The sequence below is a fragment of the Pongo abelii genome, chromosome 16, assembly GCF_028885655.2.
Source record: "Pongo abelii isolate AG06213 chromosome 16, NHGRI_mPonAbe1-v2.0_pri, whole genome shotgun sequence".
Taxonomy (NCBI): Eukaryota; Metazoa; Chordata; class Mammalia; order Primates; family Hominidae; genus Pongo; species Pongo abelii.
The window spans coordinates 48,031,817-48,053,218 of NC_072001.2; the positions used below are offsets into that span (position 1 = coordinate 48,031,817).

Here is a 21,402-nt window from a genome sequence, read left to right on the forward strand (position 1 = left end):
GTCCACCTTCCTCTTCAGGTCATCCCCACACAGCCTGGTCTGAAAGCCCATTTCATGCCCTTAGGGGCTGAGTGGTACATTAGCGTTGAGGCCCAGGATCCTGAAGACACAGTGGTGGGGGGTGAGGGGAAGGACATCTTGGGATCAGGGAAGGACCGCTGTGGCTACTTCAGTATATCCAGCTTTACAGCTTCAACCATCCAGAGCCCAGCTCTTCGCACGCTATTAAAGGCCAGCACCTGGACAGACTCTGTGAAATGCAGCAGGTGATACTGAGCTTTCTAGTTATGGCAGGGCCTAGGTTTTTTCATTTAATAGGAGATGGAGTAGGGATGAGGCCACTCCCTGGGTTCTCTCCTCTAGACAACCCATCCATGAACCCTGATGTTTGGCTGAGGATGAGGCTTTCCCTGAGCTCCTTTCTTCCTATATCCTATCCCCAGTCTCCAGTTTGCCTTCAGGAGGTCTTCACTGGCTTTAGGTACTCCTTACTCCCACTCAGGAGTCCCAGCCTGAGTCCTCTGCTGCCTCTGTTTCCCTGTTGACTCTGGGTGGAGAGAGAGAGAGCAGGAAGCTTGCACTAAATACATGAGCACCTGGTAGTGCATCCCTTCTGGATCCAACTAGAAGAGACAAGCTCCCGCCTACCCTCTCTATATCACATTTGCACAACACCTGTCACTTTTCTTGCTTTGAATTAAACCTCATTCTCACATCTGATTCTGGCAACCATGCTTAGAAGTAAACAGTTCAGGCATATTTGCTCCCATAGCTGGAAGAGGAAAACAAGGATCAGATTGGAGAAGTGATTTATCTAAGATCCCGTAGTGGACTGGGAGCAGCACTGAGACCTCAGCCTAGTCTCCTGATCCCCAAGCAGGGCTCTGTCCAAGGAACACACTCTGTGGAGTGCTGGGCCAAATCAGGGCTTTCCAACTAATCTTAGAAGGTAAAGTCCATGAAGGTATGTACCAGGGATTTCCATTTGTTTTGTTCGTCACTTAATCTCCAGTGTCTATGTCAGTGGCTGGTATGTAGTGGTGCTCATGAAGTATTTGCCAAATGAATTAAAGAATTTTGGGAAAGAGTGAGTCTCTTGAACTTTGCTACCTACTGTGACCTTAGCCCAGCCCCAGGCCTTAGAGGGCTGCAGAGTCCTTCACCTGATTCTTCTGAGTGGCTGGGGCTCATTCTCTGTCCTGTCTTTTTCTAGGGTCTCCATTTTGGGACATTCTAATCCCTGAGCCCCTATTATTTTCATCATGGGCTTCTGCCTGGCTCTAGCATGGACACTTCTGGTTGGGGCATGGACCCCTCTGGGTGAGTACAGATTAGAGGAGAAGCATGGTTAGGAGTAGAGGAACCCAGCATCCTCTGGGCTCCCCCAAGGACAGAATCCATTTGATATTCATCTGTATCCTTAGTCTCTAGCTGACACAGTGCCCTGCACGTGAGAGTTGCTCATTTCTAACTGTTGAAGAAATAGATGGATAATGGAATGAAAATTATCCCCCAATACACAGAATTAGGGAGGCTTCAGCTGCTGTCAGCTCTTCCTATTTTATTCTTACAGTTTGGGGGCCCTGTCTCTCTCCTCTATCTTCTTTTGTTTTCCATAAAGTGAGGGCCTCTGGCTCAAAATAGGAAAAGATTGATTAGACACACAAGACAATAAAGGATCTTGGCATCAGATTGGACCCAAAGCTGAAGGGGAGTCATCAATATGTTTAAACACTACGATGAAAAACAAAAGCAATACCTTCCACAAGAGTTTCATGTTGCTACCTTCAGCAGACAGTTTCTTGCTGGAATCTGAGGCTGCTCTCTGTAGTCCGGATCTCTGTGGAGGGAAGTGGGTCTACAGTGCCACAAGTTAAAGTTAAAAGATCAAGTCCCTGATCACTGGAGATGGGAGATGCAAAAGCAAAAAGCAGAGAAAACCTGTAGAAGGATCTGTCCTGGCTGGAGGTGACAGGATGGTGACACCTTCCCTACAACTTCTCCCTTGCCAGAGCTGCTCACATCCACATTCCTTCCAGCCCTCTTTCCTTGGCTTTGGATTTTCCTTTTTTCCCTCAGCTCTCACCTCTTATCCCCAAGAGGTGCTTTCCCTGTACTGTCCTGCAAAGGCTCTCTCCTTTATGTGCCACAGGTTCATTTTATTTTAGAGATCACATGTGTGGCCCTGACCAAAGTCTTGGACCCTTAGCTGGGTTCTTTGCTCAAACATCAGGCCCTGAGTCATTTTCCTCCCGACTCTCTGCTGCGTGAGTGTGCGAATGTGTGTGTCTGTTCTCTGAAGTGAGCAGAGAAGAAGCCCCAGGCCTATAGACCCCTAGTTTGCAGGAAAGGATCAGACCGGCTCTCTGATCTACTGATCAGAAAGATCCCTGCTCCATCCCTGATTCCATTATCCATTCTGGATCTTCCCTCTGTCCCTCATTCCTCAGTTCTTTCCCCAGCAGTTGAGTGCTCCCTCCTGGACCCTCATTTTGGAGAGTATAACAAGGATCAAGAGGAGGAATTGTATGGGGGAAAAGATGCCCCAGAGAAGGGGCAAAGTCATCCACATCACCAGTCCAGTTCCTGGTCCTACCCAAGAAACTGGGGAAAAAAGCAGTAGCAACACCACACCCTTGCCCTGGGCTCTGCTCAGCCAGAGAGGACTAGTCCCCTCACCACACTGACCCTGCCCAGGGATGGGTCACAGAATGACATGTCCTTTTTGGGTATGGAGTGTGGCTGGCTCTTGCTCTGTGTGGTGTCTTAGGGCTGGGGATGGATTCTGTCCTGTTGTGTCCCCTCAGGGAGCTGAAGTTTAAGGGGAGTAAAGTCCCCTGCATCCTATTCCCCATCACCACTGCTCTCCTCCAGCCTCCTCTCCCTCTCTGAGGCTATCTGTCAGCACACACTGCTCCCTGCTCCACTGCTTTTTGGCTCCCTGCCATGTCTCTCCCACTGAGCAGCTTAAAGATTTGGCTTGAGTTTGGACACTACTTTGCCCTGGTTTTTCCCTCTGCACCCTACCTCTCACATCCACTCCAGGTATCCACTTTCTGCTGCTCCAAGTGCCAGGCTCACAGCACCCATATCCGGCAGGCCTGCCTGTCCTCTCACGCACTGACTTGCCCAGCTGCCCCTTCCCTCCATTCTCACACAGGAGCTCAGAACCCCATTTCGTGGGAAGTGCAGCGATTTGATGGGTGGTACAACAACCTCATGGAGCACAGATGGGGCAGCAAAGGTAAGTGAGAGACAAGTGGGGACAGAACTCCAGGGCCAGGGGGGTACTGAGTGCTGCGGGGCAAGAGCTGGCAAGTACCAGCAAAGGCCATCCATTTCCAAGGTTTTAGGATCCAAGACATGGAGGGAAGCCCGGGAGAGAGGGGGTCAAGAATGCCCCCTGAAGATTCATCCTTATCTTTACCCCTCCTACCCCAGGCTCCCGGCTGCAGCGCCTGGTCCCAGCCAGCTATGCAGATGGCGTGTACCAGCCCTTGGGAGAACCCCACCTGCCCAACCCCCGAGACCTTAGCAACACCATCTCAAGGGGCCCTGCAGGGCTGGCCTCCCTGCGAAACCGCACAGTGTTGGGGGTCTTCTTTGGTGAGAACTTCAACCTCTGGGGAAGGAAGCCAGTGGGATAGGCTGGACACCTCTGCGTGTGAAGAGGGGTCAGAGGATGAGAGAGAAGTGATGGAGGGCCTGAGGGATGAGGGTGAGAGGTGGAGGAGGCAGTGGGGTATGGTAGGGTAGAAGCAGGTGGAGAGAGGATCCATGCTGAAGTGAACTCTGGTTGGGGAGGCAGAAATCTGCCCCACACAGAAAGATGAGGGGTGGGGTTAGGGAAAAGGGGCATCCCTCCATGTTGGGTTGTTGGTGGGGGTAAGGGGGTGGTAGAGGCAGAAACATGAAAATAATCTGGGAGGGCCTCTCCGTGGGACCCTGTTCTTAGGCATTGCCCCATGGCTTCTAGGACAGGCTCAGGGCAGCGTTCTGATTCTGGCAGAGTGGACTGAGGGGAAGTCAAAGTGGGGGTGCTAGGGTGGCTTGACCCCGGTGACAGGATTGGTGGCTGGCCCATCAGGAATGCCTGGCTCCTGCTGCGTGTTGGAGCTGGTGCTGCCAGCCCGTTTGCCTAGGCACACTCACAGGGCACCTCCCAGTTACCAAGGAGAAAGCCAAACTGTCAACAACAACAGCTTAGATCAGGTGTAGGCACAGAGGGACAGAAGAGACAAACGACTGGGAGGGAGTGCCTGAGGTCAAGGCTTGGACTTGCCCATAATGGCTGCTGAGTCTTTTGAAGCTTCAGGGGAGGGAAGGAGACTGGATACCTAGGGTAGGAAGGAAAGTGGCCCTCCACTTGCCCTAGCACCCCCTCCTGCATTGCCCACAGGCTATCACGTGCTCTCGGACCTGGTGAGCGTGGAAACTCCCGGCTGCCCCGCCGAGTTCCTCAACATCCGCATCCCGCCCGGAGACCCCGTGTTCGACCCCGACCAGCGCGGGGACGTGGTGCTGCCCTTCCAGAGAAGCCGCTGGGACCCCGAGACCGGACGGAGTCCCAGCAATCCCCGGGACCTGGTGAGGCGGGGAAGGCGGCGGGAAGGGACCACACCCCAGCCAGGTGGGGCCGGGGCTTCGGGCCTGGCAGGGCCTGGAGGGGAGAGGCACCCACTCCCCAGCCTCGGACACCCGCCGGCCTCCGGCCTTCCCTGGCCCGCCGCCGCCCTTCGACCCCGGCTCACCCGCCGCGTGCCCCGCAGGCCAACCAGGTGACGGGCTGGCTGGACGGCAGCGCCATCTATGGCTCCTCGCACTCCTGGAGCGACGCGCTGCGGAGCTTCTCCGGGGGACAGCTGGCGTCGGGGCCCGACCCCGCCTTCCCCCGAGACTCGCAGAACCCTCTGCTCATGTGGGCGGCGCCCGACCCCGCCACCGGGCAGAACGGGCCCCGGGGGCTGTACGGTGAGGCCGCGGGGGCGGGACGGGGCCGGCTGGGGGTCTGCGAGTGTGGGCTCCCCCATCACGCTACCACTCATCTCCCCTGCGCCCCCACATCGGATGCAGCCTTCGGGGCGGAGCGAGGGAACCGGGAACCCTTCCTGCAGGCGCTGGGCCTGCTCTGGTTCCGCTACCACAACCTGTGGGCACAGAGGCTGGCCCGCCAGCACCCAGACTGGGGGGACGAGGAGCTGTTCCAGCACGCGCGCAAGAGGGTCATCGCCACCTACCAGGTCAGCCGTCCGCGCCCCGCGACGTCCTCCCTTCCGCGTGCAAGCCCACGGGAGACTCCGCTGCCCCACGGAGCTCCCCATCTGTGGACAACCTCCACCCAGAAACCCCTCCCCAGACAGCCGAGGTCTAGGGAAGCCCCTGTAAATGATAGGGAGGCACGCGCTGTTTATAGGAGAAGTCTGGCTGGTGATTATTATTTATCACCTCCGCACCCCCCACTCCCCCAAATCCCCTGGTTCCTTGGGGGGACAGGCCTCACACCGCTCCTGTTTGAGTTGCTTCTCCCATGACTGACCCTGCCTGGTCCTCATCTCCACACGGAAGCCGTCCTTGGGCTCAGAACCTTCCAGGCCCCGCCCCATCCAACTCGTGCCTCCCCTCGCCCCTCTCTGCCCCTCAGAACATCGCTGTGTATGAGTGGCTTCCCAGCTTCCTGCAGAAAACACCCCCGGAGTATACAGGTGAGGGAGTGGGGAAGGAGGATGGGAGGGCTTACGTGTGTCTTGCGGGGTGGGGTGGGGAGTACGTTGGGGATTTTAGGGCTAAATTCTTCTGTCCTCTCTTCTATTTCCCCAGGATACCGGCCATTTCTGGACCCCAGCATCTCCTCGGAGTTCGTGGCGGCCTCTGAGCAGTTCCTGTCCACCATGGTGCCCCCTGGCGTCTACATGAGGTGAGGGAGGGGCTCAAAGGTTTGTGTGCTGGGAGGGATGGGGCTGTCAACTGAGGAAAATCTGCCCTCAGGAGCCTTCTGTACAGGATTATCAGTCTGAAGTGTCCCCAAGGGAAAGACGAATAGAGAGGGGAAGAAAAACAATTGTTTTAAAAGATACATCACTGTGGTTTTTAACTATTTTTACTTCCATTCTCCTGCTGCTGGTGTAGATATTACCCTCCCCCCACCATTAAATATAGAGTAATAAAGGCTCAGAGGGTGTCGCAAAGCCCACTGGTCTAAACCTCATGTCTTGACACTATACTGGGGACATTTTTAGCTATAATCGCAGGGCCCAGGGCCTGCAACCTTTTGGGGGCAGAGGGTTCTAAAATGTGTGCAATCTGAAGGAAAATATTGGCTTCAAAATAACGAAAAGGGAACTTTAAAAAGACATAGGCCGAGCGCAGTGGCTCACACCTGTAATCCCAGCACTTTGGGAGGCTGAGGTGGGTGGTTCACCTGAGGTCGGGAGTTAGAGACCAGCCTGACCAACATGCAGAAACCTCCTCTCTACTAAAAAAAAAAAAAAAAAAAATTAGCCAGGCATGGTGGTGCATGCCTGTAATCCCAGCTACCTGGGAGGCTGAGGCAGAAGAATCACTTGAACCCAGAAGGCGGAGGTTGCGGTGAGCCAAGATTGTGCCATTGCACTCCGGCCTGGACAACAAGAGTGAAACTCCATCTCAAAAAAAAAAAAAAAAAAAAAAAAAAAAGACACATATTTAAATAATGTATATGTATGTATATGTATATGAAACAGAGCATGTCCATTTATATTTTTACAATTGCTTTATAATTTAAAATAATTTATAGATTAGATGTACTCTGGAATAATCTCTGGGGTATGCCTGATGATGTCTGAGAAACAGACAATTGAGTTATTCATAGACAAGTAGTTTCGAAAGAACAATTTTTGAATCCTTTAAATAGGTATATATGTAGACATATATTGTACATATAACTATATATGTATATTTTATGTGTGTGTATATACATATATTGAGAGAGTCAGAGAGAGAGTGTGTGTGTTAATGAGCTATGAGTACATTTTAGATATTTGGTCTGATGTTGTGGGTGGGACCTTCCAAAAGTCAGATCCTCTAGGATGTACTAAGGTCCGAACCACTCACCACCTCGGAAAGATGATGGCCTGGGGTCCCTGGCTGCCGCCTCAGAGACCAGAACTGATGCCTGACATTATAACCCCATTATCTCAATCACCATCTCCCTGCTCCTTGCATTTCAGAAATGCCAGCTGCCACTTCCAGGGGGTCATCAATCGGAACTCAAGTGTCTCCAGAGCTCTCCGGGTCTGCAACAGCTACTGGAGCCGTGAGGTCCGAGCTGGGGGCCACATATGCGGTGGATATGTGTGTGTGTGCATGCGTATGTGTGTGTGTGTATGTGTGTGTGTGTGTGTGTGAGTGCATGGTGAAAGTGGGCAGTAAGGCTGAGGCGGGTAGCTGGGATAGACTGGGGTGAAGGAGGCAGCCTGGAGGACCTCAGGCATCTCCCCTACAAAGTCTGAGGTGACCAGGTAGCTGAACATGGCCAAAAGCCAACTCACCACCCCAACCTCAGGGCTGTGGGAGAGCCAGTGGGACCTGTGCAGGTATGGTTCTGCCTTCGTTGCTCCCTCCCATGTTTTCCCTCTCCCTCGACAGCTTTGGGCGTCCTGTAGGCCTTGGAGTACCCCAACTAGTCTCACTTGCCCCAAGGAAACATCCCATTAGACACACATCCCGGGCAGTGTGTGAATGCGTATGTGTGAGGGGGGTGGGGAGGAAGCAGGGGTTCTTAGAGATTACTGGGGATTGTCCATCCGTCCAAATCAGGCCAGCATGGGTGAAGAACATTGATCATGAATTTAAAGCAAAATGAGATACTTTGTGTAAAGTGTTTACTAAGGGGAAGCGAGTGGGGAGGAAGGAAAAAGAAGCCATAGAATCAGAGCCCTGGAGCTGAGTTGAAAGAGGCCTCAGTGTCCCCCTCATCAGAGTCCCATTTTATTAAGGAAAGGAAACTGAGTTCAGAGAGGGCCTGTGACTTACCCAAGGTCATACAGCTGGTTAGTAACAGAGGACTAAGACCTAGATCTTCTAGTGACTTTGCCAACCACACTGTCAAGTATCCCAAGGTCAAAGTAAAATTTTAAGATCCTTTGTGCTTGTATAGACCTCTGTCAGGCAGCACTGACTTTGGATGGGGACACCCCTCACCCTGAGTGGGGAATCAACTTGCAGAAGAGGAATGTCCCACCGGTTTGGGAGCAAACAGCAGGACTGGGTGGGCTCAGGGATAAGGATGATGGTGTGGAGGGAGCCGGCTGTCTAACCTCTGACCCCATTAACCACACCCCTCTCCTCCCTACCCCCAACCTATAAAGCACCCAAGCCTACAAAGTGCTGAAGATGTGGATGCACTGCTGCTGGGCATGGCCTCCCAGATCGCAGAGCGAGAGGACCATGTGTTGGTTGAAGATGTGCGGGGTGAGTCTGAGGCTGTCCCTGCAGGTTGTGAACTCCTGGCCTCTGGGAAGAGGCTCAGCTGGACTTCCAGAGCCAGGTATGAGAGGGTGCCTGGGGCTGGGAGCCTGCACTGCACTCACTGATGAGAGAGCTTCTGACATGCTGACCATGGCTCCTTTTGGCTTAAGTCTCCTGGGGCTGGTTGGAGCCTGGGGCCTGGACTGGAGACTGCTGTGGTGGCCCTGAGCTCCCTCAGACTGTCTGGTATCTCGTCTCCAGATTTCTGGCCTGGGCCACTGAAGTTTTCCCGCACAGACCACCTGGCCAGCTGCCTGCAGCGGGGCCGGGATCTGGGCCTGCCCTCTTACACCAAGGCCAGGGCAGCGCTGGGCTTGTCTCCCATTACCCGCTGGCAGGACATCAACCCTGCACTCTCCCGGAGCAATGACACTGTGAGGAGGGGTCAGGACCCAGAGGGTAGGGTGGGAGGGAGAAGGCAGGTGGGCCTGAGACATGGAAGACAGGCAGTAAAACTTGAGCACAAGAGACAAGCACCTAATGGGAGGGGCAGGGCTTACCCAGATCACTTTTCCCAATATCACATATCAGGATGAAGATTATCAGACCAGCAAGATTTGGCTTTGCACTCAGATTGTTCAGATCCAGCAAGCGTGTATTAAGCATCTACTGTTTGCTAGGCACTTAATAGGCACTATCTCATTTACTGTTCTCTCCACCCTCCTGAGTGGGTATAGAAGGTCCTTGACTTAGGAACAATCTGTGCTTTCTTGCACTGATGTTTAAGCCGCCTTTCAGGAGTCAGCTGTTACACCCTGAGCTACCACCTGGACTGGTGGCCCAGGCCAAGGTAGAGCCTGAGGCAGAGGCCCAGCATGCCTTACCCATTCCTGGTGTTCTCAAACCAGTAGCGGTCACCATCCCGCAGCCGCACAAATTGGTCAAGGATGATGGTGCTGAACAGGGGTCCTGTTCAGCTGTTAGCCAAGAGACCGGATTGGGATACCTTACCATCTTGACACAGCAGTGTTTCTACAGTTGTGTGCCTATTCTATTGCATTTCGCCCTTACTATTTTATAAAATTATTGGAAAGTGGAGATTTGAAAGGCCAATAAAGAAGTGATATGAGCATGGGGGCTTGTAAACTTTATAAAATCAATATATAGATACGAATCACCAGGCATACCAAAAATAGCAAATCTTTAGCTTCAAATGGGCCTCAGTGGAATTAAGCTGGTCAAGTGCTATTTACACTGTGGAGAAAAGAAAATTAAAATAAAGGTCAGGTAGAAAATGCTGGTGATATGTTTTTGAAAACTGTCTCCAAAAGGCAATATATAATCAGGCATTTGATTAAAAAAAATTTTAGTTCTAAACAATAGAAACCTTTTATAACACACCATTCTGCCATTCAACTTTTGCACATTCTGATTTTGTCCCTTCAACTTTCATACCTTTTCAAGAACAAGTTATGAATGGGGATTGGCTGGCTGTTTTATTACTTTATAAAATAGGCAGCTGAATATATGAGAGGGTTCCCATAAATGGAGTTCACTTACATAAAACACTCAGAGCAGTGCCTGGGGCATAATAAGCACTATATAGGAGTGAGTTACTGTTACTGTCATTTATTATTATCATCCCTGGGGCTAATCCCTGGGAGCCACCTCTTTGCCTTAGGGTGGGTGCCGTGTCCTTTCTCTTACTTCTGCCCCTTCTTGGTTCCAGGTACTGGAGGCCACAGCCGCCCTGTACAACCAGGACTTATCCTGGCTAGAGCTGCTCCCTGGGGGACTCCTGGAGAGCCACCGGGACCCTGGACCTCTGTTCAGCACCATCGTGCTTGAACAATTTGTGCGGCTACGGGATGGTGACCGCTACTGGTTTGAGAACACCAGGAATGGGTAAGGCGTGCTGGGCCTCCGCCTCAGGCTGTACCTCGGCCTGGGCCCCAGACCCTCTTTCTGGCCTTAGACAGCCCCCATGAGCCCTTGATTCCAAGCCAGCCCACCACCCCCTTCCCAACACCTCTGGGTCTCTTTTCTTACCTGGATCCTTGGGCCTGGGGTTGCTGGAGGCCTGCATCCCCTTCCCATCCCAGTGGCTTCTACTTCCTCCAACTTAGGCTGTTCTCCAAGAAGGAGATTGAAGAAATCCGAAATACCACCCTGCGGGACGTGCTGGTCGCTGTTATTAATGTTGACCCCAGTGCTCTGCAGCCCAATGTCTTTGTCTGGCAGAAAGGTGAGTGGCCAAGGGGTGGCTGGAGGAGTGGTGGGTCTGGAGCCTTGTCCCTCTTCAGCTCTGGGCTTGGCTCAATGTGGCTGAATGTCAATCTCTGTGCTCCAAGAGGGGAGTGAGCTGTGGTTCTGCCCTTGGGAACTCCAGGTACCAGGGCCACCACTTGCAGCTGTGCAGGGTCCCCTCTGCACAACTCCAGGAAGTGCTGAGTGAGAGCAGAACTGAGACTGAGAGAGAGCTGGTGAGGAGGTTCACATTCGGCTGAGATGGAGCTGGGGCTAGGTATAATATTAGGAGGGCTCAGTGCAGTGAGGATATCCCAACCCTACAGCAGTGAGGGAAGCATGTGTGTGTGTGTGTGTACACTTCTGTGTGTGAGGGAGAGATGGAGGTTGGGATTCATTTTTTACCCCACTTGTTACCCAAGGCAGCCCCTTCCCCTCAGCTACCCAGAGTGCCCCCACCCCGTTTCTGCCACCCTAACCTCCTCAGTGATCCTGTGCCAGCACCTGTGGCCCAGCACCCAGGACGCTGGCTTCCTCTGCCTTCCCAGGAGACCCCTGTCCGCAGCCGAGACAGCTCAGCACCGAAGGCCTGCCAGCATGTGCTCCCTCTGTTGTTCGTGACTATTTTGAGGGCAGTGGATTTGGCTTCGGGGTCACCATCGGGACCCTCTGCTGCTTCCCTTTGGGTAAAATGATGGACAGAGTGGGGTGGGGTGAGAGATGCAAGCTATGGGATGCAGTTTGGATGGTTCCACTAATGACAACAAACCACGCAAACCACACAGAGCATGGTCCCTCTGGGTAGGAGAATGAAACATTAGAGGAGGAAGGGACAAGAGAAGTGTCTGACTTGCAAGAAGTCAGCTCCAGGGAGAATTGCCTCCCTGTTTTCCTGGGACTCCCCCCAGGGCCCAGCATTGTTCAGGAGTCAGGGGGAAACTATAATCCACAGCTTTTTGCAGGCCTGAGCCTAGAGGACTGTCAGAGGCAAATCCCTTTTTAAGAACAAGGGCTAAGGCCGGGCGCGGTGGCTCATGCCTGTAATCCCAGCACTTTGAGAGGCCGAGGCAGGTGGATCACCTGAGGTCAGGAGTTCGAGACCAGCCTGATCGACGTGGAGAAACCCTGTCTCTACTAAAAATACAAAATTAGCCGGGCATGGTGGCGCATACCTGTAATCCCAGCTACTCGGGAGGCTGAGGCAGGAGAATCAATTGAATCTGGGAGGCAGAGGTTGCGGTGAGCTTAGATCGCACCACTGCACTCCAGCCTGGGCAACAAGAGCGAAACTCTGTCAAAAAAAGAAAGAGAGAGAGAGAGAGAGAATGGAAGGAAGGAAAGAAGGAAGGAAGGAAGGGAGGGAGGGAGGGAGGAAGGGAGGGCGGGCTGGGGCAGACATATTCGCTGGAGTGAGGGCTTGGGGCTTAGTCTTTGGCAAGGCTGTGTGTGGGTCAGCTAGCAGCCTGGTGGGGTGAGTCTAGTCTCTGACACAAGGACTCTGGACTTAGTCTCTGGCCAGAGAGAGATGTGAGTGGTGGAATCTGAGGAGGCAGGGTGGGTATCTTAGATGCTACCCAAAGCTCCCTATGGGATGCAGAGCAGCTTCCCCCAGGGACCTTCCCAATTTGAAACAATTGAGCAAGCTGACCTAGGAGGTGGGGACAATAGGTGGTATTGCCAGGAAAGGAGCTGAGAAACGAGCCGCTTCCATCCCTTAGACCCCCACGTCTCCCTAAACCTCTGCCTCTGCCCTCCCAGTGAGCCTGCTCAGTGCCTGGATTGTTGCCCGGCTCCGGATGAGAAATTTCAAGAGGCTCCAGGGCCAGGACCGCCAGAGCATTGTGTCTGAGAAGCTCGTGGGAGGCATGGAAGGTAGGCCTAGGGCTGGCCAGGGCGGTGGTATGCAGGACGTGGCTCAGCGCTACAGCTACCCACCTCCACCCAAGCAGCCTAAGGAAAAGGCCTCCCTTTTCTAGGACTGTAGGCAAGGCCACAGTGGCATTAAGCAGAAGTTGGACCTGGAGTCCTGCAGCCTCTGGAGTTCCTCATGTGCAGCAGTCATTGGACCCTGCCTAGATCTTACAGGGTCACTATGACTTACGAATCCCTGGGAACTGCTGATTTGTAGCATCTCACGCTGGAACTCCAGGCAACAGAGAAGTGGTTAATGAAGGTCCAGAGTCAGACTGGGATTGGAATCTTGGTTCCACCACCACTATGGGCTATTGGGCCTTAGGCAGATTTTTGAATCTCTCTAAACCTTTTTTTTTCTTATCCATAAAATAGGAATAATAATAGCACCTACCTCACAGGTTTATAATTAAATGAAATAGTTCATGCAAAGCACTTGGTATAGTATTGAGCACATAGAAAACATTCAGGAAATGATAGTTACTACTCTTTTCATGGGGCTAGAGGCACAGCCAGGCTTTCAGGGAGGGAATGACTCTCAGTACCCCAGAAGGGGACAATGAACTGTGGAGGCCTCGATCTAATTTCAGCCCTGAGCTGGCCCTCTTCTTCCCAATGTACCACTGATGGGTCCCAGCTGACGAAGCCCTGTTCTCTCTCCCCCTAGCTTTGGAATGGCAAGGCCGCAAGGAGGCCTGCCGGCCCGTGCTCGTGCACCTGCAGCCCAGGCAGATCCGTGTGGTAGACAGCAGGCTCACCGTGCTCCGCACCATCCAGCTGCAGCCTCCACAGAAGGTCAACCTTGTCCTGTCCAGCAACCGTGGACGCCGCACTCTGCTGCTCAAGATCCCCAAGGAGTATGACCTGGTATGGCTCAGCTGGCATCTGGCTCCTTGTCCACAGCCAAGGCCAGGGAGGCAGCCAGGTGGAGGCGAAGGAGCATGGGGTCAGGAGGCATGAAATGATAGTTACTATGCAGGAGTCTGGCTTCTTGTTCCCGGGTGGAGTACCTGATAGAGAGATAAACTTGGACACATTTATCCTGCTCTGGGGCTGCTGGATGACATAATCTCCATGGTTTCCTCCTAACTCTTGCAACCACAGTCTGCCTCCTGCTTTTCTAAGGACAACCTGTCAGGTCCCAGCTGGGTGTCCTTGGAAGAAGCAAAGCCCTCTTCCCTGTCCTCTTATCTCAGGATGTAGTGAATTTTTAGAGATTTTGGAGGAGAGCTAAATCAGAGGCCTGGCCCATGATCCCCTCCATCCTCTGGCCTTCCTGCCCTCCTCTCCCTTCTCCAGTATGGAATAGAGGGAAGAATGTCTTTGTACATGTGCCTTTAAATCCAAACTCTGCACCTATGAGCAAGTCACTTAACCCTACTAAGCCCCTTTCCTCTTCTGTAAAAGGAGATACAATATCTCTTTTTCAAGGCCACTCCAGTGGCCCTTCTGACATAATCCACATAAACTGCCTAACCTCAAGAGGCCTTGGCAAATGGTTGCTTTTGCTCGGGCTGCCCCCTTAGGTGCTGCTGTTTAACTTGGAGGAAGAGCGGCAGGCGCTGGTGGAAAATCTCCGGGGAGCTCTGAAGGAGAGCGGGTTGAGCATCCAGGAGTGGGAGCTGCGGGAGCAGGAGCTGATGAGAGCAGCTGTGACGCGGGAGCAGCGGAGCCACCTCCTGGAGACCTTTTTCAGGCACCTTTTCTCCCAGGTGTGTACATGGGACCAGATTAATCCTTATGCTGTGGTGGCATCCTTACCTGCATGAGGCCATGGGGTGACTCGATGGGAAGTCAAAGCCCAGAGTTCTCAGCTAATAATCAAGTCTATTGAAATTTTGTATGAATCACCAGGCTTTATCATAAGGAGTTGCCCCTGCCCCCATCTGAACCCCACCTCCAACTACGAGGCTCCAGTGCGGGGGATGCCCAGGAATGGGCTTCTCTGCAGGTGTTGCTTATCGCTGTCCTCAGGGCTGCCCAGACTTTCCATCCTCACTCATCTCAGCCTGCCTCAAAGGCTGCAGAGACCCAGGGCAGTGTGGGCACCATAAGGGATATTGTTCACCCCTTCTTGGGGGAGTGCAGCTGCCAGAGTCCTCCATGGGGCATTGATGTCCACCTTGCAGACTTCTGAGAGAGATTGGGAGGATATAGAGAAACAAGACAAAAATGCAGAGACTTGAGTCCACAGCTGGCACAAAAATAGAGGCAGCCTGGGAGCAGGGTAGTGGAGTGGAGAAACATGGTAGATAAAGATAAATATGGTCAGGTACGGTGGCTCACACCTGTAATCCTAGCACTTTGGGAGGCGGGGCAGGTGGATCATTTGAGGTCAGGAGTTCGAGACCAGCCTGGCCAACATGGTGAAACCCCATCTCTACTAAAAATACAAAAATTAGCTGGGTGTGGTGGCGGGTGCCTGTAATCCCAGCTACCTGGGAGGCTGAGGCAGGAGAATCACTTGAACCTGGGAGGCAGAGGTTGCATTGAGCCAAGATTGTACCACTGCACTCCAGCCTGGGCAACAGAGTAAGACTCCATCTCAATTAAAAAAAAAAAAGATAAATACAGCATGGTTCTCCCACTGAAGAAGCTTATCCTTCCACTGGGGAGACGGAACATGCACAGAAAGGAAGATAACTGGCAAAGAATGAAGGCTACAAAAGTGATTCAGGAAATCAGCGATCCAGGAGCTCAGAGAAGACAGTGAGTCTTCAGCCTGCTGTGAGATCATGATGGAGGTGATATTTGGCAAGGACTTAAAGTTGGACAAGTTTTGGCTCACAGGAAAGGAACAGGAGGGACTGAAAAGAGGGCTCCATGGAAGAGCAAAAAAATTAATGTTTGAGGAGAAAGAGCAGGATCATGTGGTTGGGGAGACGATTCATGAGAGAAGCATGCATTGAACAGACATTTACTCTGTGCCAGGAACATGATTTAAAGTCATTTGAGGACAAACAAGTTGAACTTGAATATGTACAAGAACAGAGGGACCCTCAGCTGGGTGACTCCTTCCCAGAGCCCAGTCAGGACTGGGCATCTCCACTCATTCAGGATCCATCGGGGCTATGGGAACTCCCTGTGCTGAGACATGAAGGGTGCTGATATATCCTGGGGGTGGCTGTCAGTGTCTCATATCTGCACAGTGATTTCAGCTTTCAGAACATTTTCAACACAACCACTTTTGTTGATCTCACAATAAACCTGTGAGATAAGTAGGGCAGATGAGGAAATGAATCCCAGGCAACTGAAGAGACTTGCCTGAGGTCATTCAGCAAGCAGGTGACATAGTTGGGACATGAACCCAGGTCTCTTGCCTCCAGCCCTAGGCTCTTCCCACTACAGCACCTTGTTTGAAGCTGTAAGGTTTACCTCATGAAACCATCACCAGACTTGGAGTAGGCACCTCACTTGACAGGCAGGAAAGACAGGTACTGTGGCCTGTGGCCTGCCTGCTTCCTCACTGTCTGTTCTCTCATACTGGGGCAGCCTCTGGGTGGGCTGGGGATGGCCACAATGAGAATTCCCCTTTCTCAAGCCCAGCTTTTCCTCAACCCAGCTGAAGCCTTGTCTTAGTTAAAACTTTTTTTACATATAAATAAGAGAAACCCCAATAAGCTAGCATTGACAAAGGGTCACTTGACTCTGAGAATACAGAGATGTCTCAGGAATTCCAAAGGGAGGACATCAACCTGGCCTGAAAGGACCTAGAAAAGGAAAGCTGTCAGTCAATGAGGCCACTCATCTCCTAGGCTACCTTTGCCTTACTTGATCTCTAAGTAGCTGAGCACTTGGAGGAAGAGAGTGGTCCACACTTTCTGAGCTTTCTTGTGCTCAAGTCAAGACAGACCTCACACTTCTTAATTCCAAGTGAGTTCCCTGTCCAGTCAGCTAAGGCAGAGGATCAGGGTTCTGTAGAACAAACATGGCCTCAGGCACCACCATAGGGCCTCCTAGCAGAGGGGGTCCTGGGCAGACACCTCAAAAGGTGGCTCCTACAGGGCTCAGCTGAACTTCAAGTCAAGGAAGCCTTGTCTCCTCTCCCTCCCTCTCCTTCTGCCCAAGTGCAGGTGCTGGACATCAACCAGGCCGATGCAGGGACCCTGCCCCTGGACTCCTCCCAGAAGGTGCGGGAGGCCCTGACCTGTGAGCTGAGCAGGGCCGAGTTTGCCGAGTCCCTGGGCCTCAAGCCCCAGGACATGTTTGTGGAGTCAATGTTCTCTCTGGCTGACAAGGATGGCAATGGCTACCTGTCCTTCCGAGAGTTCCTGGACATCCTGGTGGTCTTCATGAAAGGTGAGGGAGGAGGGAATGACAGGAGAGGCTGGACAGGGGTTGATCTGTTGGAGTTGGGGAAGCCCTGGGACCAGGTCTCCAGCCATGGCAGATGCCCAGAAGTGCCCAGGCCGAGGTCAGGAAGCAAAGCGACCCTTGCTGTGTCCAGAAGTGGGTCATCACACTGGTGTGAGGCCCCTTTTGGCCAGCCTGGGGGTTCAGGCAGGCAGGCGGGGGCTCTCCTTATGGAGTCCTCCCTCTCCCAGGCTCTCCTGAGGAAAAGTCTCGCCTTATGTTCCGCATGTACGACTTTGATGGGAATGGCCTCATTTCCAAGGATGAGTTCATCAGGATGCTGAGGTTGGTTCTCTGGGACAGCCAGGAGAATGGGCCAGGGCAGGGATGCCAGGGCAAATAGGTGGGACCTGAAGGACAGAGCAGAAGGGCCAAGGAAGGAGGCCTCCTCCTTACCCATGTAACCAGAGGCTGTTCCAACTAGCAGGGGGCTTGGGATGTGGCCAGTCGGGGCCCCTCCACATGGGCACAGAGAACTTGGTGCGATGGAGTCAGTGTGTCCTGTGTCTGGGTCGCAGGCCCCAGTCAGAGCCTCATGGTTCCTCTCCCCCAACCCCAGATCCTTCATCGAGATCTCCAACAACTGCCTGTCCAAGGCCCAGCTGGCTGAGGTGGTGGAGTCCATGTTCCGGGAGTCGGGATTCCAGGACAAGGAGGAGCTGACATGGGAGGATTTTCACTTCATGCTGCGGGACCACAACAGCGAGCTCCGCTTCACGCAGCTCTGTGTCAAAGGTGGGGCAGCCTGGTAGGCAGCACTGACTCATTGGTTAGGCATAGTAGGCACAATGCCCACATACTTTTAGGAGTCCACAGAAATGTCTAAATTTCCATTAAAATCAGAAGAAAAAAATGAATGTAGTAATATGTAATAATGTATCCAATCTGGATTGTAGTTTTCTTTATATCAACATAATTATACAATATAATTTTAAAATATTATTTTTTATTTTTATGGAGGAAAGGACCCAAAAAGGTGAAAGTGCCTAGGGCCCAGGAAAGTCATAATGCAGCTCTGCTGGTAGGGTGGGTAGGGTCGGGATAGGGTAGGGAATGGTGGTTGGAACTCTGCTTCCCCTGGCTCCCTGCCAAAGCCCCCTGTGCCTGGTGCCCAGGGCAGGGGGAGACTGTCTCCCTGTTACAGCCCTACCCAGGCCATACTCCCTTCAGCTGGGATGTCTGGTTGTGGGGGTGGGGTGGTATCTCTTGGGGTTTTTTTTGCCACTATATCTCCTGGCTGAGTGCTCAGTAAATGTTTGCTGAATACATGAATACCCGGTTCTGTTGTCCTTCCCCCTACTTCCTGCCCCACCAGTGTCTGATTCAAGTGGGTGGGGGCTAGAGTTAGAGTGACGAAGGGACAAGCAGCAGGCAGGAGGGTCTGTCTGTGGCCTGCTCTGAGCTGTTTTGGTGTCTTCGCATCTTAGGACTCTCAGTGGGGCATGTTGAGACCAAACCCAGCCCCTTCCAGAATTATGAGAAGGGGTAGGCTGAGCAGCCTCCACAGGGAAGCGGGGCAAGTTAGATAAGACATAGATGAGCCTCTGGTCAGGGCTTCCCCCTGGGGGTCGGGGGGCTGGAAGAGAAGGAACCCAGCACTCCTGATTCTACAGCTTTTTACCTTTCCCAGGCAGCCAGGGCAGCAGGCACCTGAGCCTAAGGGCAGGGGCAAGGAAGATGCATGGAAGGGAGCCCACACCACAGAGTCCCAGGGACATCCAACACCTGGGGTGGAGGGTAAAACCAGGCTTGGGGATTGAGGAAGATTAGCACTGAGTATTGTTTTCTTTTCATTGTTGTTGACTCCGCATTTTTTTTTTTTTTTAAGATTTTAAAACTAAAGAAAAGGAACAAAGGGCCAGGTGCAATAGCTCATGCCTGTAATCCCAGCACTTTGGGAGGCCAAAGTGGGAGGATCACTTGAGGTCAGGAGTTCAAGACCAGCCTGGCCAACATAGAGAAACCCCATCTCTATAAAAAAAAGTACAAAAATTACCCAGGTGTGGTGGCACATGTCTGTAGTCCCAAGTACTCCAGAGGCTGAGGCACAAGAATCGCTTGAACCAGGAGGTGGAGGCTGTAGTGAGCCAAGATTGTGCCACTGCACTCCAACCTGGGCAACAGAGACTCTGTCTCAAAAAAAGAGATGTTCCTTCACTTTTCACCTAGATATGCTATTTGTTACCATTTTACCACATTTTCTGTTTGTGGAACATTTGAGAGTACAGGCATTAATACTTTGTTTTAAACATTCTGATTTAATTTTAATATAGTTCAGCTTATCTTCTTTTGACCTCAACTATAGACCAGGGTCATTTTCAGGCTTGGTTCAGCGCTTGGAAGAAACCCAGAGATTCCCAGGACTCCTATAAGAACTTGGCTTTGCAGCTTAGTCCTGCCCTGCTTTCAGTGCTCGGCCTAGACAGGAACAATGGGGTGGCTCCTGGGAGAGCTTTTCTCCTGCATATTTTATTATGAACATTTTCAAACACAGAAAAGTAAAAAGAACTTTTTATCTCCCATATACCTACCACCTAGATTCTACATTTAGCTCTTGGAGGTTTTAAGCTGAAGGATCTTAAGCCAAATTTTTATGGCAGAGCGGGCTCAGAAGGCAGGTTATATACAGTTCCTGAACTCTACCCCATAGTCCCAGAAGTGGGACTGATGATGGACACACTTTAGGGAAGCCTGCCTGGCCAACTTTCTTTTAGGCCTTTTCCCTGCCCACCTATGGCTGGGTCCAGCTCCCATTGGGGACAAGGGCTGAGGTTGGGGCACCCGAAAGCAGGGCCTCCATTGGTCTGGGACTGTCTACTGTGTCTGAGCATGGGATGGTAGGAGTGCTGTGCGTTTGAGCCAGGTCTTCCTGGGCTCTGGACCCTGAGCTGCTCCCTAGCCCGGCTCTGCTTTGCAGGGGTGGAGGTGCCTGAAGTCATCAAGGACCTTTGCCGGCGAGCCTCCTACATCAGCCAGGAGATGATCTGGTGAGCCCCCATCTGGGAATGTCGGAGGGAGGAGTTGGGGAGTTGCCATTTCTCTCCCCTGAATGGCTGGGGTCAGGGTCACCGCTAGCCCATGCAGCACCTTCAAACAAATTAGAAAAAGGCACCCCTTTCTCTAGGCAGACATAGCCCTGTGCCAGGGCAAGCAGAAAGCCTGCTGGATTTCCGCTCTCACTTACAGCCTGGCCCAGATGCCCTTGTGAAGGGTAAAGTCATGTGCAGCAGCCTTAGCAAGAACCCCCAAGATCAGACTCTGTCTGTAGGTGACTGTGGGAATCCTGCTGTCCCCTTGCTGACAGCTCTGATCCTTCCTCAGCAGAATGGGTTTGGAGGTAGACCAGGATAGCAGAGGAACGAGTGGTTGAGATGGCCAGCATCCTATCTCTTACCATTCTTGTCTTAGTCCCTCTCCCAGAGTGAGTGCCCGCTGTTCCCGCAGCGACATCGAGACTGAGTTGACACCTCAGAGACTGCAGTGCCCCATGGACACAGACCCTCCCCAGGAGATTCGGCGGAGGTTTGGCAAGAAGTATGTCTGCTCTTCCCCTTAAGCCCAGGCAGTTCATCCATTCCTTCAGCTTATAAACATCCTTTCCTTGGTGCCAGGCACTGTGCTAAACATTGTGGGTACAGGCAGGATGAATAGTCCTTGCCCAAGAACATCACAATCTAAGAAGAGAGTCTGGTACACTGATAATTTCAGTGTCCCACTGATGACTGTTCTAATAGTGGTAAGAGGGAGGGGCTTTGGAACTCAAGGAAGCACTCACCTCTGCCAGGGAGGTCAGAGACGCCTTCATGGAAGAGGTGTCCTTTGAGTCTCTAGTAAAGGCTGAATATGGGTGCCTGGTGGGAGTTGGGAGCTACAGACTGGAAGGAGAGGGACTGAGCACTGTGAATGAACACAGGTAGATGGAGTGCATCCCCTGGGAAGAAATGACCACTCCGGGCCATCCCTCCACTGCCAGCTTGCTTATGCAATGCAATATAGCCTGAGGCGGTGAGGTCTGAACCCTTCTTCCACAAGGGTCACTAGGTTTCTTTCTCGGAAGCAGTGGGCTTCCCTCCCTTCTGGGCGGCTCACCTCCGTGAAGTGGGGCCCCACTAGCGTTGGGTCCGATGGTGGGTGCCAAAGGCTAAGGCTTCCTGTCTCCCAGGGTAACGTCATTCCAGCCCTTGCTGTTCACTGAGGCGCACCGAGAGAAGTTCCAACGCAGCCGTCTCCACCAGACGGTGCAACAGTTCAAGCGCTTCATTGAGAACTACCGGCGCCACATCGGCTGCGTGGCCGTGTTCTACGCCATCGCTGGGGGGCTTTTCCTGGAGAGGGCCTACTGTGAGTGACTTTACTTACCACGAGCCCTGTGCCTAGGCTTGCAATGAGTGATCGCCCTGGGGGTGGGGCCTACTGTGAGTGACGGACAGCCCTGGGGTGGGGCCT

General features: G+C 52.6%; 1 protein-coding gene across 1 annotated transcript in view; it reads left to right on the forward strand.

Annotated features, from left to right (window-relative positions):
* Positions 1-1,262: 1,262 nt before the first annotated feature.
* DUOX1 (dual oxidase 1) overlaps positions 1,263-21,402 on the forward strand; it is a 32,804-nt gene continuing 12,664 nt past the window's right edge. The window contains exons 1-23 of the mRNA XM_024232805.2: positions 1,263-1,320; positions 3,161-3,244; positions 3,442-3,606; positions 4,400-4,587; positions 4,770-4,971; positions 5,074-5,240; positions 5,642-5,702; positions 5,818-5,914; positions 7,206-7,296; positions 8,346-8,448; positions 8,707-8,879; positions 10,175-10,350; positions 10,572-10,690; positions 11,241-11,378; positions 12,451-12,564; positions 13,271-13,470; positions 14,130-14,315; positions 16,677-16,902; positions 17,148-17,241; positions 17,516-17,691; positions 19,874-19,943; positions 20,365-20,490; positions 21,119-21,297. Coding sequence (XP_024088573.2) covers positions 1,263-1,320; positions 3,161-3,244; positions 3,442-3,606; positions 4,400-4,587; positions 4,770-4,971; positions 5,074-5,240; positions 5,642-5,702; positions 5,818-5,914; positions 7,206-7,296; positions 8,346-8,448; positions 8,707-8,879; positions 10,175-10,350; positions 10,572-10,690; positions 11,241-11,378; positions 12,451-12,564; positions 13,271-13,470; positions 14,130-14,315; positions 16,677-16,902; positions 17,148-17,241; positions 17,516-17,691; positions 19,874-19,943; positions 20,365-20,490; positions 21,119-21,297 — 3,193 coding nt within the window. The remainder of the gene's footprint in view (positions 1,321-3,160; positions 3,245-3,441; positions 3,607-4,399; positions 4,588-4,769; positions 4,972-5,073; positions 5,241-5,641; positions 5,703-5,817; positions 5,915-7,205; positions 7,297-8,345; positions 8,449-8,706; positions 8,880-10,174; positions 10,351-10,571; positions 10,691-11,240; positions 11,379-12,450; positions 12,565-13,270; positions 13,471-14,129; positions 14,316-16,676; positions 16,903-17,147; positions 17,242-17,515; positions 17,692-19,873; positions 19,944-20,364; positions 20,491-21,118; positions 21,298-21,402) is intronic.